At 34.8% G+C, this 14200-nt stretch overlaps 2 protein-coding genes across 2 annotated transcripts; one reads left to right on the forward strand and one right to left on the reverse strand.

The window, feature by feature from the left end:
* The first annotated feature begins 2312 nt into the window (after positions 1 to 2312).
* LOC132061528 (uncharacterized) lies at positions 2313 to 3862 on the forward strand. The gene is made up of 2 exons (XM_059454325.1): positions 2313 to 2430; positions 3527 to 3862. Exons 1-2 carry the CDS (start codon positions 2344 to 2346, stop codon positions 3860 to 3862), a joined length of 423 nt encoding a protein of 140 aa, XP_059310308.1. The 5' UTR covers positions 2313 to 2343.
* Positions 3863 to 4719: 857 nt separating this feature from the next.
* Positions 4720 to 5257, reverse strand: LOC132061529 (uncharacterized). Its single transcript, XM_059454326.1, has 2 exons — positions 5123 to 5257; positions 4720 to 5040 (listed from the first exon to the last, which is right to left on the reverse strand). The coding sequence occupies exons 1-2, from the start codon at positions 5255 to 5257 to the stop codon at positions 4720 to 4722; spliced, it is 456 nt and encodes a 151-aa protein (XP_059310309.1).
* Positions 5258 to 14200: the final 8943 nt, after the last annotated feature.

Below are 14200 nucleotides of genomic sequence, written 5' to 3' on the forward strand. Positions count from 1 at the left end.
TGCGGCTAGGGTTTTCAAAACTAAGAAATTTTTAAGGTTAGATTGTCCTCAAAATTATATTTCTTTGCTTATTCGCTATAATAGGTTAGATATTAGTAGATTCTTTAAGATTCTCTCATTTATTTTAGGATTTTGTATTACGGTTTTTAGATTTTGTCAATTTTTTGTGGATTTCTTGATTTCTTTGCCTCTTATATGTTAGATGTTAGTGATTATACTAGGGTTTTTAAGATTCTCGCATTTATTTCAGGATTTTGTACTATGGTTGAGATTTTGTCATTTTTATTTTTGGATTTCTTGATTTCGTTGCCTTTAATATGTTAGATGTTAGTGATTATACCAGATTATACCATGGTTTTTAAGATTCTTGCATTTATTTCAGGATTTTGTACTAGGGTTGTGATTTTGTCAATTTTTTTTTTTGGGATTTCGTGATTTCTTTGCCTTATGTGAGGGAATCTGCAACTTTAACTTATTATATTCATGTTTGGTGTTTATTTTTGGCTATTACTTTATGGGTATTTGTATGCATGTGCTTGAGGTGGTGATCCCGATTTTTGGTGGACTTTTTCTGCTTTTTAACAATAAATTAGGGGTCTTTTTGGTTGTTGTGGTGGTCCCCGTGGACTTAGATGTCCTTTATTGTTTAGGGTTTGTGGATTGGTGGTTTAGGTTTGTGAGTTGGTGGTATAGGGTTTGTGTATTGATGGTTTTGGGTTAAAGTAACTGTTTTTATTCATTTGGTGCTGGTTTTGGTTTAATTTGAACCATTTTTTAGTTTATGTTGGTCCTTTGAAGTCAACTCTTTATTTCTTTGCTGTTTTTTATTTGTGTATTGATGCCAACAGTTTGTGGTTTAACTTAAGTTTAGATAAAGTAACTGTTTTTATTCATTTGGTGCTGGTTTTGGTTTAATTTGAACCATTTAAATAAGTTTATATAAAGTTACTGTTTTTGTACCATTTTTTAGTTTATGGTGGTCCTTTGAAGTCAACTCTTTATTTCTTTCTTTGTTTTTTATTTGTGTATTGATGCAACAAGATGTCGATCTTTTTATTATGTATTTGGTTGTACTTATTCATCATGGTTAATTTGGAGTTAATATTCAACTATGGTGGGGATTGGACTTATGAGCCAGAAGTCAAGTATGAGAAGAAGTTCCATAACATTTGGGAAGGTTATGACTCTGACCATCTATCTTTTAATGATGTTGTAGATGAGTACTGTAATAACTTAAGGTTTGTTGGGGTTCAACAACTCTTAGTAGCTGCCCCTTCTGGTAAATTATATGAAATCATTGCTGATAGTGGTATTAGGAGGTTGCTGGCAATGGTTAGTGATGATTACTATGTGATTAACTTATTTGCTATTGATGATTGTGAGTTAGCAGTTGATGTGCCTAATATCCTAAATTATGATGAACCTTTTGAACCTAATGTTGATGCTTTTGAACCCAATGTTGTTGGTGTTGAACCTAGTTTAGGGGTTGCTACTGATTGTAGCTCAACTGATGCTGAGGATGAAAATGACTCTGTTTCTTCTGATTATGAATCTGATGACTTAGAATTTATTGCTAACCAAAGGAGGGTGAACATTACTGATCAATTGTTAGATTACAAAGAACTTGACAATAGTATGACCTTCAAGGACATTAATGAAGCTAGGAAGTGTCTGAAATTGTATGCTTTGGCAAATAAGAAAGAGTTGCAGGTTAGAAAAAGTGATTCAAAAAGGCTGAGGTATGAGTTTCAAGTAGGTTGTCCATTTGTTTGTCTTATTTCTAAGGATGGGAACTGCCCTGGGGTTAGAATCAAGACCCTAAACACAGAACATAATTGCTTCATTGCTTATGATAACAGTAGGGTTGACCACTACACCATTGCACATTACTTTAAGAAGAAGCTTCAAAATACTCCCAAATATAAAGTAAAAGACATGAGGGCTGACTTAAAGGCTGCATTTGAACTTAATGCAAGTCATGGCAAGTGCAAAAGGGCAAAAAACTTGATTCTGAATAAGCTGGATGGTAGCTTTAAGGATGATTATAATAGGTTAGAGGCTTATGGCAATGAGTTGAGGATTAGTAACCTTGGAAGTGATATTATTATTAATTTTGTCAAAAGATGCACTTATGGAAGGTAAGAGGAGGTTCTGTAGAATGTATATTTGTTTGCATGCATTGAAGATGGGTTTCAAGGAAGGTTTGAGACCTTTCATTGGATTGGACGAGACATTTCTCAAGGGAAAAGCTAAGGGTCAACTTTTGGTTGCTGTTGCACTTGACTCAAACAACCATTTTTATCCTATAGCTTGGGCTGTAGTTAACAAAGAGACTAAGAAAACATGGGATTGGTTCTTGGGGATTCTTTGAAGATGTCACTTGAACTAAACATGGGAGAGGGATACACTATCATTTCTGATATGCAAAAGGTACCCTTACTGTCCATTTCTATGTTTTGTTATTCTGCAAGTTTAATATGTCCATTTCCATGTTTTATTATTCTGTAAGTGTAATTTTTTATAAAACCTATTGTAGGGGTTGCTTGAGGCAATGAAAGTTTTCCTCCCTGAAGCTAACCATAGGTTCTGTGTTAGACACGTTGAGGCAAATTGGATGAAAATGTGGAGATCTGGTGAAATGAAGAAGTTGTTGTGGTGGAGTGCATGCTCCACCTATGAAGAGGAGTTTGATGACCAACTAAGGAAGCTAGGGGAAATGGATGAAGATGCTGTCAAAGACCTGATCCATTATTCTCCCCAGTGTTGGTGTAGAACTTTTTTTGATATTGTTTGCAAAAATATGGCTGTGGATAACAACTTTACAGAATCGTTTAATGCATGGATCTTAGATGCAAGGTACAAACCCATAATTACAATGCTAGAGGACATTAGGTTGAAAGTAATGAACATGTTGAGGGAACATGATGAGAGGGTGAGGGCATGGCCATAAAACTTCAGTCCTCATTGTATGATGCTTTATGCTGATTATCTGAGAATTGCTCATTCTTGTGTGCTTCATTTTAATGGTGACTTTGGATATGAGATTGCTGAAGGGAGTGATAGACACACAGTGAACTTGGAGGCTAAGCAATGTACTTGCAGGACATGGCAGCTTTCTGGCATACCATGTCCTCATGCTATCAAAGCTTTGATGTACAAGAGGATTGACCCCTTCACTGAAATTCATTGGTGGTACAGCAAAGAAACAGCCTTAAAAACTTATTCATATCAGTTGCAACAGACACGTTAGTGGGGAAAAATTTGGAAGGTAGCCTTCTCGTACAATGGATCCACCACAAATTGTCAAGCTAGCTGGCAGGCCTAAGGTGAAGAGGGATAGAGCCAAGGATGAAGCAATCAAGAGAAAAGGAACATGGTCTGCTTCAAGGAAAGGCAGGGTTATGGTGTGTAACAACTGTGGAGAATCAAACCACAATACAAAAGGGTGCAAAAAGGTAGCTGTTACTTTCAGTTTGCATTGACTAACTGTTTTTAATTGTCTAATTGTTTTCTTATTAATTGACAGCCTGTTAAGGGAAAAAAGCAACAGAAAAGGAAGAAGGTAGCTATTGATTATGAAGATATTAATGTGGACACACCAGTGGACATACAACTATCTGGACCAGAGCCAACTCAAGAATCCAGCAATCCAGCAACTCAGACATTTGTCTTCATGCCTACACCAATAGTGAGTACACATCAGCCCAGCAGCAGTGAATGTCCAGACTTTGAGTTTCCAGAATTTACAAATGAAGAGGAGCCTAACTTGAGGCCTAAAGTTGTTTTAGAGGCAAGGACTAGGCATGAGAAGAGAAAAGAGGCACAAATGGTCACCGGGACAAGATCTATCAACTTGGGGTGATGCTGTTTGGTGTGAGTGAGCCAACAAATTTATCATACTCACCAAGGGACTCGGGGGGGGGGGGGGTATAAAGCTATTACGCGCCACCATCCTGTTGCAAGCAGCCAAAAAATCTGGAAAATGGAGCCAAGGAAGCCCTACAGAAGTGTTTTTATGTGTAGTATGTTTTTGGAGTAATGGTATTCGACTTGTATGTCCAAACTAAACAAATTACTTGCTGATGTAATTAATGGCTTATGCCAATATATTTGGCAGCAACTTTTTAGTGTTTTGGTATGTTTGAAAGGATGCCATAGTATAACTTAGGTGGTGATTTGTTTTGTGGGTTATAATATGGCATCCGTTTGTTATATTTCAACTTGTATGTTGACACTTATTCAGCTATGTGAAGTTATGGTAACCACCATTTAGTATGCCGAATTTTCTTTGTCCATTTATAACCTAGTTGTATTAGCTGCTGCTTGTATTAGTTCATTTGTCCATTTATAACTCAGTTGTATTAGTTGCTTGATTTATTAGTTCATTTGTCCATTTATAACGTAGAGAAGATGTGTGACTATATAAACAGGTATGTGATACCATTTAGACACTTTCAATACCATTTAGACACATTCAAAGCAAGAAAAACAATACTACATATGGCCATTTACATGCTGCCAAAGGAACACTAAATAATGGCTAGCATTACATTCAACCAACAAAACATGGACCAATACTTGTTCATCAACCAAAAACTACAAGACTTACTACATCAAATTAATCACAAAATGCTTGTTCATCAACATTCATCTTACAAGGCAACTTACTACATCAATTACTACAACACAACCTAATTCATCGCAAAATAACACAACTACTTACACAGGCAAAGAAAAAATGCAAGCAAATAAGAACAAAGATATCACAATAACAACCTTCATCTTCGAGACATCGTCTTCCAATTTCACGACTTTGCTCCTGTCAACTTGATTCGTAGCCTCCAATTCCTTCACTTTTTGCTTCAACATGTCCCTTTCTCGATTAACCGCATCAATACCCTCCAAACTAACTATTTTTTCCTTCAATTTCTGCCGTTCAAACTTCAAGGCGTCCACTTGAGACTTCAACTTGCATATAACATTTACCGCTCTATCCGGCAATATAGGATCAACCCAATCAAAATAACCACACGAATCAACCTATGATAAATCATCAAAAATACTGATACGATTTACAGTAAAAAAAATTAGCCCAACTACAAAATCAAATATTAACACTTACATCAGGCCTGGGACATTTGTAGAATCTCCGACCAGCATTTGCAGGAGTGTAAGCCGTAAAGTAATTGGCAGCCAGTCCGCAAAGACACGTATGCTTTGAAGAACCATCTTGAGATGAACAACTAGCTTGAGACATTGTAACACCCTTGTTTTTTACTTCAACAACAAGGACCCGAATTAGAGGACCCAAATTTAATTTTGGGTGATTTCTGATTCTAGGGTGTCAATAGAAATGAAAAAGTAGAGAAGAAGAAGGAACTAGATGTGAAGAACCCTAATTCGCAACATATTGAAGAAGAAGAAGTTGAGAGGAGAAAGAGCATAAAAAATGGCTGATAGAACCCTAGTTGGATATGTTATTAGGTAATGAAGTCTTATTTGAGGTCTTAATGGGTCGGGTATTAATGGGCCGGGTCTCATTTATTTGGATGAATTAATAATGTGGGTCTGAATAAATAAAAGAGAAAAAAAAAGGCTAGGTCGGTTGAGATCGTGCCACGTGGCACTTAAAAAGTGGTCGTTAAGCGTGAGGGTATATATGGTCGATACACTAACGGCGGGGGTATATAACATCGAAAAAGCAAACGGGGGACACAGATAACTATTTTGAGATAGTAGAGGGGTATATATGACCCTTTGCCGAAAATAATATATCCAGTTAACTATTACGCTTCTGCTACATCAAGTCAAAGCTCCGCATCGCTAGCATGGAGCTTGACGAGTCAACTATCTTTTCTGCTAACATCGGCTATTACATATCTAGGGGTAAGAATATAAATATGATAATTCTTAACGGGTTAACGATTTACCTGATAAGAAAATTGAGTAATCTGTTCTGGCACCGATAAACCGTTAACTACAAAATTTGAATCCATTCACCAACCGTTAATTCGATAACCCAATACCAATAAGCCAATTTTGCGGTTAGATTATCGATTACGGTTCGGTTTTGAACAGCCCTACTCCAAACTGGAATTTTTTATTCTCAATGTCCTTTCTTTTGGGGAAAATAACACTCTATTTCTATTTGGAGAAAATATTGACATGAAATGGTTCGTATTTCTAACATTACCCGAAATAGCCCTTTTATACATTTTATACATTTTTATATAAAATTTTATATATTGTTTACAATAAGTGTATAATGTTGTATACTGTTGTATATCGTGTGTATAAACACTGTTGTAAAAAAAAGTTCGTGATGTGGATGTAGATTAAAAATATGACTGCGTGGATGTAATATTTATGTTGGATACTATACTATTGAAATTATCCCCTTTCTTTTTCTGCTCTTCTTCATCATCCTTCTTCGTTGTCAATTCCTGCTACGGTTGCCTTCCTATGTCTCTATACCCAGATATTTTCTCTCAATAATTAGTGGAATCTTGAAAAATGCAAGTGCTAACTATTTATTACAGAGTATGGGCAACAATCAAGGCCACACAATCTGCGAACATATATATTCGTAAACAATTAACTATCCACTTTCTATTTATCTTTCATGATAAACTTTTATAGTCACGCAAATATAATGACATATTTAATGTCACAAATTTCAAAAGTTTTGTATAACTACACAAATACTTAATTATGATATGTATAAGACCACAAATTTTAAGTCTTAATTTTCTTCTTAAATTTCGTGTTGAATCAAACTATATCGCATACATTGAAAAGAAAAAACTTAATTATACACAAAATGAATTAATATTAATTTTCGAACCCCAATAAAAATGTGATATAGATATGTCGTGAACAATGTTTTCTACTAGCTTTACACAGCTGATTGAAATGTATATAAAGACTACAACTTCTAGCCATTATATCACCACTAGGGGTGTACAAAGTAAACCGATAAATCGCACCAAACCAATAAATCGAGTCAAACCGAGAAAAAATATCCAACTAGCGGTTTGGTTTGACATGGTTTGGTGTTGTAAAAAAAAAAACCAATCATAATTAGTTTGGTTTGGTTTTAACATTAAATAGTTAAACCGAACCAAACCAACCCGACATTACATGTATTTAATTTTAAAATATTTTATACATAAAAATATTAATTTGTAATGTAATTATAAATATTTCTTAAATTTTTTCATAGTTTTTTGTCTTTTATCATATTATTTCAAGCTTGAACTTAGAATTTTGAATGTCAATAAGTTTTATATCCCATGGATGTTAGTAACTCAAATAAAGTTTAAACCAAAACCAACTCAACACTAATGCTAACAATAGAAATTCAATTATACCACTAGGTATGACAATAATGTTAGATATATATTCTTTAGTTTTGCATAATTCGTTTAGAGAGTGAAAATACATAACTTATTTTTTTTTCTTTGTCATGTAATTAATACTTATTAGTCATACTTATTTTAGCATGACTTAGTAATTTAGACTATGGTCATTTTCTTTATGGCTTATTAATTAGTAATATTTATTTTAACAGGTTTTATTATTTTTTTGTTGAATATTTTAATATAATGTCATCACTCATCTCACATTTTGTGTTATTTTCTTAAGAAACACCTTAATTAAATAGTTGTATCTTACTAGAACTAAAGAAATATTTGCAGTAAAATTTATATGTTTTGTATGAAGACTTTTGCGGAAAACAACCCGAAAAACTTGAGAAAACTGAATAACCCGAGAAAACCTGAGGTAGAAAAGCCCGAATTTTATTAGTTTGATTTGGTGTATAAATTTAAAAACCCAACGCAATTATTTTGGTATGATATTTTAAAAATTTGAACTAACCCGGTCCATGTACACCCCTATCACCACTTTCTTTTTCAAAAGTTTTTGCTATACGGAAGAAGAAAATATGGGTGTGAAAGGCAAGTTGGTTGCTTCAGTAGAGGTTAAGTGTGGAGGAAACTTGGTTATTAATCTTTTGCACACCTATACACATCATATGCCTAGCATAAGCCCTAGTAAGATCAGCCATTTTGAGTTTCTTGAAGGTGGAACTGTAAAGGTTGGTTCGATAGTTAGCTGGAAATATAACGACGGTAAGACACATTCCTCGCTCTCTCTCAATATACAATTTACTTGCATCAATTTAAGTTCTGTAGTTGCGTATGTTTGGTATAGCGGAAGTCATTTACCAAGAAAATGATTTCCATAAAAATTTATTTGATGGTGTTTGGTAATTACCATAAAATATATTTCAAGTAAAACATAGAAAAGAATAACTTTTTTTTTTTCTCTTTTTGCAGAAGTTATTTCCGTACAATTATTTAAGTTTTTAACTTCATTTTAACTCGCTTCAACTAATACTTAGACGATATTACTCCCTTCGCCCTAATTTTTGTGACACCATTTGACTAAGCACGGGGTTTAAGAAAGAAAGCAAGATTTTTGAAATTTGTATTCCAAAACAAATCTTAGATAAATGTGTGGTTGTAAATCATCTCATAAAGTTAAATCGTTTCTAAATATAGAAAGGTGATATTCTTTTCGGGACAGAATAAATGGAAAGTATGACATATAAATTGGGACAAAGGAGTATTTATCTTTAGTACTCAAAAGTTTCATAAAGATACGCATATATGATTTTTATAATATTTATTATTATTAATATTTGACATATCTTTCACTCAACAAAACATCAAAAAAAAAAAAATATTTTTTCAATCCGCTTTAAAAATTATGTCACACCAAACAGTATAATCAAATTTTATATGGTTTTTCCAATTAGTTCCCATATTTCCTTGAGATTTTTAAAGATAATTTCAAGGAAAAGGTTAGATGATCCAATCATTGGGAGCTTTAGATAATTTTTGGAGAAAATGGAAAATGAGAAAGGACAAAATAAATAAGATGAAAATACGACTACGTGAGCAGCTAAATCTCTTATGAGGAATTGACCATTGAACTAGGATTAGCATCTATTCTATCTGTATTTTATTTTAATGATTATATATGGAAAAGATAAGACTGGTAAGGGAGTAATTGAAGACGCCGATCTCGAGAAGAAGTCAAGCACGTGGAAAGTGATTGATGGAGATCTGCTAGAGTTGTACAACTCTTTTACTATTATCATATCAGATGAAGATTAGTGGGCTACATGTAGATTGGTGTACGAGAAAAAAACTGAACACATACCAGAGCCTCTCGTTCTCTTGGGGTGGGCCGTTCATGTGATCAAAGATATGGAGGGTCACCTTCTTAAGTAATAGAAGATATCTTATACGATTGCTCTTGTTGACACCTAATTTTTGACCTCCTATAATTTATTTTAATTATCCAGAGTTCTTGGATATTCAACGGAGTGAAATACTTATTTTTTATAAGTCAAAATGATTTTACAAAATTATTTCGATAATATTTTTCCATTCCATTTGGTAAAAGAACTTCAAATATATATTGTAAATCATTTAGACATAATTTACACTTTTTTATAATTATTCAATTAATTGTTAAAATTATTTGTCACGCCCCAACTTGGGAACGTGCGGGCACCTACCATTTTCCCACTTTGTTAGGTGAACCCGTCCCTTTAACCAACATCCAAACAAATAAATGAAATCAACTCCCAACCATAATATAAATAAGTCTGACAGAGTTGTAGTGTAGCTACTCTTTAATATAATCCTCCCACATGGTTGTTAAGAGTAAATTTGTTATAAATATACTATCAACTTGCAGATCTTTTAATATTTGATATAAATAGTTGTTAAACATGGTTGGTGAATATATTGTCACACCCCAATTTCCGATAGGGTGTGATGGGCACCCGACCCTTACCTAGGGCCGAGCGAACCCGCTGACTATCGTAATATCCATACCCATACTGGGCCCACAAAACATAACATACGCACGTAATGAAAATTTTTCGTAAAAACAAACATGCGCTTTCGTTTTTTTTTTTCAAACCAAATAAAATTTGCAATAGTATAAAATCTATAATATAAGGCACAACAAAGATTTCGCTTATATACCGCTTGCCAAACACATCGGTAGCATAATGCATACAAACACACCGCTTACGTAGCCGCTTACAAAACAGAACCGACATATCATACACTCGACACTCGTCGCAAAGTCTCTATCATAACTTCGAACACCATACAAAGCACTCGACTCTAAGAAGACTCCGAGGAAACGGAGTCGCCAATCCAAATGGAGCATCTCCCGCTAACATCACCGACTCATCCGCGGGTACCGCGTGGTACGAAACGCAGCCCCCGAAGAAAGCGGGGTCAAGACGAAATATGTATCGAGATGTAAAAGACAAGATACATCAAACGAGGTCTTAACCGAAGCTGGGAAATACAAAAGTGAAGTTGCAACAACCCAAGCACTTACATCCGACACATACAAATTAAACATACCCATACCGAACACATCATAATCTGTCATACGAAATAACATTAACCGATGTGGGATTTGTCTAGTCCAACGTGGAATTTTACCTCATCACCGGATTTGCCCCACCATTACCTGCGTGAACAAACTCATCATAGCATCATACATTATCACATACCAAATGCGCCCATAGACCCGGCGGACGTAACGTGGTCGCCACCCTATCCGGCGCCACAACACAAAGATAACTCTGAGAAGATTTCAAATCTCCGTATCCCCGAACACAACACATCATCACAACACATCATAAGCCATATCACAAAGATAACTTCATAAACGGAACCGCCCTACGGCGAGGTCTCGGGAACCGTAACACAAGATAACTCCGCAGTATATCATGGTGCGCACGATCATATACCGGCCGGATCCGTGAAAGAGGTAACAAAGAACGCACGAACAGATCGTAAGTGACCACACGCATATCAGACATCATCACAGACTCAATCGAATGATCAAAACGAACCCTCTTTTTTTGAAAATCCAAAACCGTAGTCAAATCAAGTTTTCTTCCGAATTTCGCTCGGGAACATGTCAAACCGAATTTTAGAAACCACAATTATGTATCAAAATCATGGGCATAAAATCCTTATTTCCAACTCGACAAATACATAAATAAATAGTCATAATGAAGAAAATATTAAATTTTCCGAAAAATCCATAAAGGTAGCATAGAAAGGCCGCGGGCCCCACGGACGGTGCCGACCCCCGTCCGAGCCCGACTACGAGGGGTAGGGGAGAGTGATGTCTTATGAACTTACATATTATGTTTTGGGGCGTTTCGAGGTCGTATGCAAAAGTTACGGCGTTCGTAGTTTCGAAGTCGTTTAGGAACAAGTCTTTTTTTGAAAACAAAATTCTTTTGAAAATAGAACTCTTTTGAAACCTTAAAAGTTTAATCCTACAAAAGACATAAGGGTCACAACTCAACCGCGTTAAAAATACGAACATCAAGGAACTCATACGAATCGCTTACACAACATTTCAAACTCAATCATATCCAAGACATACGGACCATAACCTGGACATTCTAAGGATGCCAACAACATCAAAGCAAACACGAATCACAAACATACTCGAAATTTACGAATGGAATTACCCCGAGGCAAAAATCATGTCATACCTTAGTTTCGTCTAAGACATGCCAAAAAGAAAAGAAGGGTAAGCTTCACATACCCGGTTTGCTTCTAGGCTAATCCAAACTCAAACCTCGGTACGCTCAAAATCTACAATAACATCGATAGGCATCGAACATTAGTCATACGCGCTAAAGAATCCAATTCCAAACCATTACTTTTTCTACGTAATTTTGCAGCAAAGACTTCCCCTATAACTTGGACGCCCCGAGATTTAACTCGGCCAAATTCATCAACAACAACCAAGCCAACAACCATCCAAACAAGATTTAAGGACATTCCGAACAATCCACAAAGTATTCAAGACAATCCCAACAATATGCTACGAAACCCGAAACCTTCCAACTTAATGAATACGACAATAATGCGTTTCTTTCTTTCAAATTCTCATACTACGTCAACAATTCCCTACATTACCAAATTACCTTCATAAATATAAGGAAACATATTAAGATCATATTGACTTTCAAAACAGCCCACAACAATTGCAACACCAACATAAGTCATTAAACCTTCATTTCACATCAGAATTCGCAACGACGACAACCAAAATACTACATCACATTAGTCCCACATACTTGCCCCAAATCACCCCATTTTTTCGCCAACACCACAACACACACATTCCATAATTTTCATCCATTTTCACACACTAAAAACAACATGCAATCATGCTAAACACACTTAATTCTTCACTACTACACAACCACACACACACGGCCTCAATCACACTACACACGGCCCAACTTCAACCCAACATATTTCATGAGTTTTCATTCATTTCTTCACACTCTACAACACACAAACCATGCATAGTATATGAAAGAGGAGATGGAATCCTTACCTTTTCCTCCAACTTCTTTACTTGTCCCAAATGCGAAAACGGTGAAACCAACGGTTTATCTTCCGAGATAATTATACCACGTCGAAGAGCGTCTTGAACTTAATAAGAATACAAGAGAATTACAATTTTTGGACCAAGATTGAAGGCTAGGAATTTTTTTCTCTTTCCTTTTCTTCTCTTTCTCTTGGTCGTTTTCCTCTCTCTTCTTTTTTGCCGAATTTTCGGGAAAGTTTTGGAACCGTTTTTGTGAAAAAAAAATGAGGTTCGTCCCTTTAAAACGCCAACGTCGGGTTATCGTAGCTACGATCGTAGTGGCATCGAATAGCGGTACCGCGGGATTATCGTTCTCGCGTCGATAGTTCTTTTGTAACGTCTATAATTCTCTACTCCGATGTCCTATCAATGAACGGTTTGTTGCATTACAAACTAGACTCGGCGAACTTCATTTTAGGCTTTTAAAACACCTTAAAACTCCACATATACTATGAGATATGCGCCTCCATAGTTGACTTAAAAATTCGCCAAAGATTTCCCAAATTTTCGTCGAACTTATTTTCTTCAATTTACTCGATCTCGAAATATTCCAACGCACAAAATGCGGGATATAACATATATCTACCAACTTATGGATATCCTTTTACAAAATATAAACTTATGAGTCAGGTTTTACATTTGAAAAATTTGAAAACATGATTTGGAATCCCAAATCATGCCTTTTTGGATGATTTGGGATTTCAAATTATGATATAAAGCTGAAGTTAAAATTTTATGCAAATTGCATAAACAAACGCTCATTTAAAATCATGCTATGAAATGATTTCATATCGCATGTCCAAACGCCTACTTATTAGTATTATTTTTGGATTTCATATCGCATGTCCAAACACCCATTTATTAGTATTATTTTTGGATTTCATATCGCATGTCCAAATGCGGTCTAATTTATTAATAGTACAGTCAAACCTCTCTATAATGGCAGTGTTTGTCCGAAAATTTTATGGCTGTTATCCAGAGGTGTTGTTATGTAAGGATACTAGCATTTGATCTTTAGGTCTCATTTAGCTGTTATAAACAAAAGTGCGTGCAAACAATTATTTTTCTGTACTTTTTATGTTATAAACGAAAACAATGGAGTACTTGTTAATTTTAAAATCTCAATTGATTTTCATATCTCATTAATTAAAAATTGAAAAAACTACTCCCTCCGCCCCAAAAAGATTGTCCTCTTTTGACTTGGCACAAAGTTAAGAAATAAAGGAAGACTTTTAAAATGTGTGGTAAAAAACAAACCTTAAATTTTTGTGTGGCTGTAAATCATCTCATAAAATTAAATTGTTTCTAAATATAGAAAGGGGATAATCTTTTTGGGACAGATTAAAAAGGAAAGGAGGATAATTTTTTTGGGACAGAGAGTAATAAATTACTAATAAATCCATAATTAGTTGTACCATACAGATAAAGAATTAAAATTCAAAGAACATATGCACTTAAATTAATTTAAAATTTAAATATTTCAAGTTGATGTAAGAATTCTACAATTATAGGTTGTTTCCGAAACTCCAATCTCTTAGTGATAATATACACTTGAATTGACGAAGAATTTTGTCCAAACTTTCAACAAAAGGGAATTCAATAGCTGTCTAAGAGCTTAACAATTGACTCTTCGTACTTGAAGTTTACTAAATGGATGACATTAATGATGATTATCATAAATATTTCAATATTTTATTCT

This window comes from Lycium ferocissimum, chromosome 6, assembly GCF_029784015.1.
Source record: "Lycium ferocissimum isolate CSIRO_LF1 chromosome 6, AGI_CSIRO_Lferr_CH_V1, whole genome shotgun sequence".
Classification (NCBI taxonomy): Eukaryota; Viridiplantae; Streptophyta; class Magnoliopsida; order Solanales; family Solanaceae; genus Lycium; species Lycium ferocissimum.

Coding starts and splice junctions, on each gene's coding strand:
- LOC132061528 (XM_059454325.1), top strand. CDS start 2,344: ATGGGATTGGTTCTTGGGGATTCTTTGAAGATGTCACTTGAACTAAAC. Junction 2,431..3,526: donor TCATTTCTGATATGCAAAAG/GTACCCTTACTG, acceptor ATTAATTGACAG/CCTGTTAAGGGAAAAAAGCA.
- LOC132061529 (XM_059454326.1), bottom strand. CDS start 5,257: ATGTCTCAAGCTAGTTGTTCATCTCAAGATGGTTCTTCAAAGCATACG. Junction 5,041..5,122: donor ACAAATGTCCCAGGCCTGAT/GTAAGTGTTAAT, acceptor GATTTATCATAG/GTTGATTCGTGTGGTTATTT.